The sequence below is a fragment of the Toxorhynchites rutilus genome, chromosome 3, assembly GCF_029784135.1.
Source record: "Toxorhynchites rutilus septentrionalis strain SRP chromosome 3, ASM2978413v1, whole genome shotgun sequence".
NCBI lineage: Eukaryota > Metazoa > Arthropoda > Insecta > Diptera > Culicidae > Toxorhynchites > Toxorhynchites rutilus.
In genome coordinates this window covers 245,336,243-245,339,376 of record NC_073746.1, presented here as the reverse complement: position 1 = coordinate 245,339,376, position 3,134 = coordinate 245,336,243, and the positions used below count along the sequence as shown (strand labels likewise).

General features: G+C 38.4%; 1 protein-coding gene across 1 annotated transcript; it reads right to left on the bottom strand.

Moving 5' to 3' along the window:
• Positions 1-759: 759 nt before the first annotated feature.
• Positions 760-2,106, bottom strand: LOC129774095 (zinc finger protein with KRAB and SCAN domains 5-like). Its single transcript, XM_055777793.1, has one exon. The coding sequence runs from the start codon at positions 2,104-2,106 to the stop codon at positions 760-762; it is 1,347 nt and encodes a 448-aa protein (XP_055633768.1).
• Positions 2,107-3,134: the final 1,028 nt, after the last annotated feature.

Here is a 3,134-nt window from a genome sequence, read left to right as displayed (position 1 = left end):
TTATTCCTTATTCTATTTTATTTATTTCTATCCATTCGTTTCATATTATGACTAAAATGACATCAGTTATATTTCCCACTACTGCTTCCTTATATATAACTAATGCTAGATAGATCTACAGATAACAGATCTCCATAAATTGTGGAATATGTTATAGTCATATTTCATATATATCATATTTCTACTCCACCTCTGATTCAAATTTGTCTTTTTATGAAATCAGTTTTAGGATCATCACTTATATCCTATATCAGAATCAACAGCAAACACCGCATCAAGTACTGCTACTTTTGACCGATACATACTGAGTTTGAAGCAACAATCGCTCAGTAATATAATAACTCCGTACGTAGGTCAACAGGTTTGGGTATAAATAGTACAATATAGTATTCGCCAACAACTTCAGAAGTTCGATCTAATAATGAGAATAGTAACGATGAAATAAAGGAATAATGGTACATGTAGTACAGAAGAAGAGTCAGTAGTTACTAAGTTATTAGATGTACGTTCTTGTCGACTATTTATATACGGCTAAAGAACGGAATACAAATAGCAGTCAAAGAATCTGCGGTGGTGTCGAAACACGTTTGCTATCGAATCAACAGTATCTTAAAGTCAGAAAAGTGTATCTCAGAATTAAATCGCATCATGTATTCTAGAAATGTTCCAACTAGTATGAATAATATGAATGTATAAATGTTATGATTATGGATATCAAGTATGAAATATTTAGAAAGTGGAATGTCTGAACGAACGCTTTTAACCTGATTTTCGGCCGAGTTTCGCCTCCTTGCGTTCGTGTGATGCCAAGTGTAGATCCCTTTGGTCGGCACGACTGAATCTTTTCGCACATTTGGGGCACCCGTGTGGTTTGCTAGCCGGATTGTGGTCTTGCACGTGGCGTTTGAGATCACTCTTGTTCATGTACGCTCTTGGACATATTACGCACTTCCACGGCTTGTCGGTCTGAACATGTTTTGCAATATGCTCGTCAAGTATTTCTTGTGTTTCGAAGTGTTTGCCACATCGAGAACATCGATATTCGTAGCCTGCATGGATTTTTGTATGTTGCGTCAGCCCAAACTTGCTTTTGCAGTATTCACCGCATATGTTGCACTGGAAATCGCTGTATTTGACCACATTGCGCCTTACCGACCTTTGGGGTTTCCCCCTGAGAACTGAAGTCGATTTGGGGGATTGTTTTGATTCTGGAGCTGAATCGGAAACCGGAATGGGGTTCATTGAAGTAGGTTGCATTGCTTCTACATTATTATTGCTGTGTTCACCTGGAGATACCTCGTTCATCCGTGAAGTTGATGGCTGCTGATAATCGTAATGTGGTGAATTGTTTGACGACAACGGCTCTTCATAGTGGGATTGTGTTGAGCTAGATGTTGATGGCACCAGATAAATTGGTTGGCCCTGTCCTGTATACCATAAACTTTGACCGTATGCGTTGTTCATGTCTGTATTCATGGTCTGTTGTATACCATAATCATGAACTATTGTATTTTGTGACGGTTGTTCTGCATCAATATTCGCCACGGCCTGTTGATACGTAGTTATTGGTTCTAGCTTATTCTCATGCGACAGGATACTTCCCATCGATGTATAGCCCGAATTGTGTGGACTGTTCGATGACAGTAGCTCTCCATAGTGGTATTGTGATTCGGAGCTAGACGTTAATAGACCCGGTTGCAGACAACTATATTGTAGTGATACATCGTCGGGCGATAGATACTGCGCGTACAGCATAGTATTTGATTGGGCATTTCCTACGAAAGTGTTTTGCAATGGTTGTTTATCGCCGATCTCCCCCTCGGTTTGTTGATACGGGATGACCAGGTTTTGTTGTGGCACAGTATTCACAGGTGATATGTAAACTGAATCGGTTCCCATATGTTGCTCCATGCCACCATTCACTGTTTTCCCGTGAGTTTCGAAGATGTTACTTATTTGCATAGATGAACCCGTCATCAATTTCGTGTATGTTCTTCCACCAATGTCATAGGATTTACAACTATCCGTTAGCTGGTCAAAGTATTTCGATGAATTCTCCAGAGGTACATAGGACAAACCGTCGAATACCTGAATATCTTGATCCATTTTGCCAAATCACTAAATTTGTTTTGTTCGTGTACACTTCCCCAACTCAACTCAAGCACTCTTTAAGTAACGGAACTAAATGCAATCTGAATAGCTATAATCACTGAATTTTGTCAAACAAGCATTCGAGCTCAGCAGCTCAAAATAATGTGAACCAAAGAAATTGTCTCAGCCGAGATACTTCGTTGAAATGATTGAAGATGATGATCAGGGTGAACCTTATATAGGACAAATGTTTTACCCAAAACTCCAGATTTGAGATTACAGGTACCATTTTAAAGTTACAGGTATCGCTCAGGATCATACACTACATACGAAATTATTGGTTCGCTGGGTAATATTTGAATGTAGCCCTTTCATACAGTGACAAACAATACAATTAGACCACGAATTGGAGGATTTTGCGGCTCTAGCCGCAAATTATGCGTATGCTATGTATACGCATACGCATGTATATGTATACACCATGTAGTGAGCACTTGTATCGAAATGACAAGTCATCCGACATTGACGCACCAGAAAAAAAAAACATTTTTGAATTTGACGTTTTGAAAGCTGTGAAGGTCAAAGAAATGAGCGACAAAACATTGGGTCATTTGAAAATTATCCATGATTGTTTTGTCACAAGATGGTGGCAATGATCTTCTATTGGGCAACACTAATTCAATTATGTCGAAGGACTGAAAACGGATAAGTTCTCAAGCTCTACTGAACCCATTTATTCCAATTTTATGTGAATAAATCTTTATACATTTCCATATCGTATAAATCGATTTTTTTTAATTTTACTATTTGTAAAAAGGTATAAATCGCCATAAAAAGCATTTTCTCAAGCGGCCGCCATTTTATCAAAAACTATTTTTCAGAATCTGATTCAGAATTTGTTCGATTTTTTGTTGTTTCAGATAACCAGAAAGGCTGGGATCGTGTACGCCATGGCACTACTTTTATTTTGAACCCCTTCACTTCACCAACTTGTAAGTATTCTAATTTTGAATAACACTCCCAGATGGTGGGAAGTGGGAGGA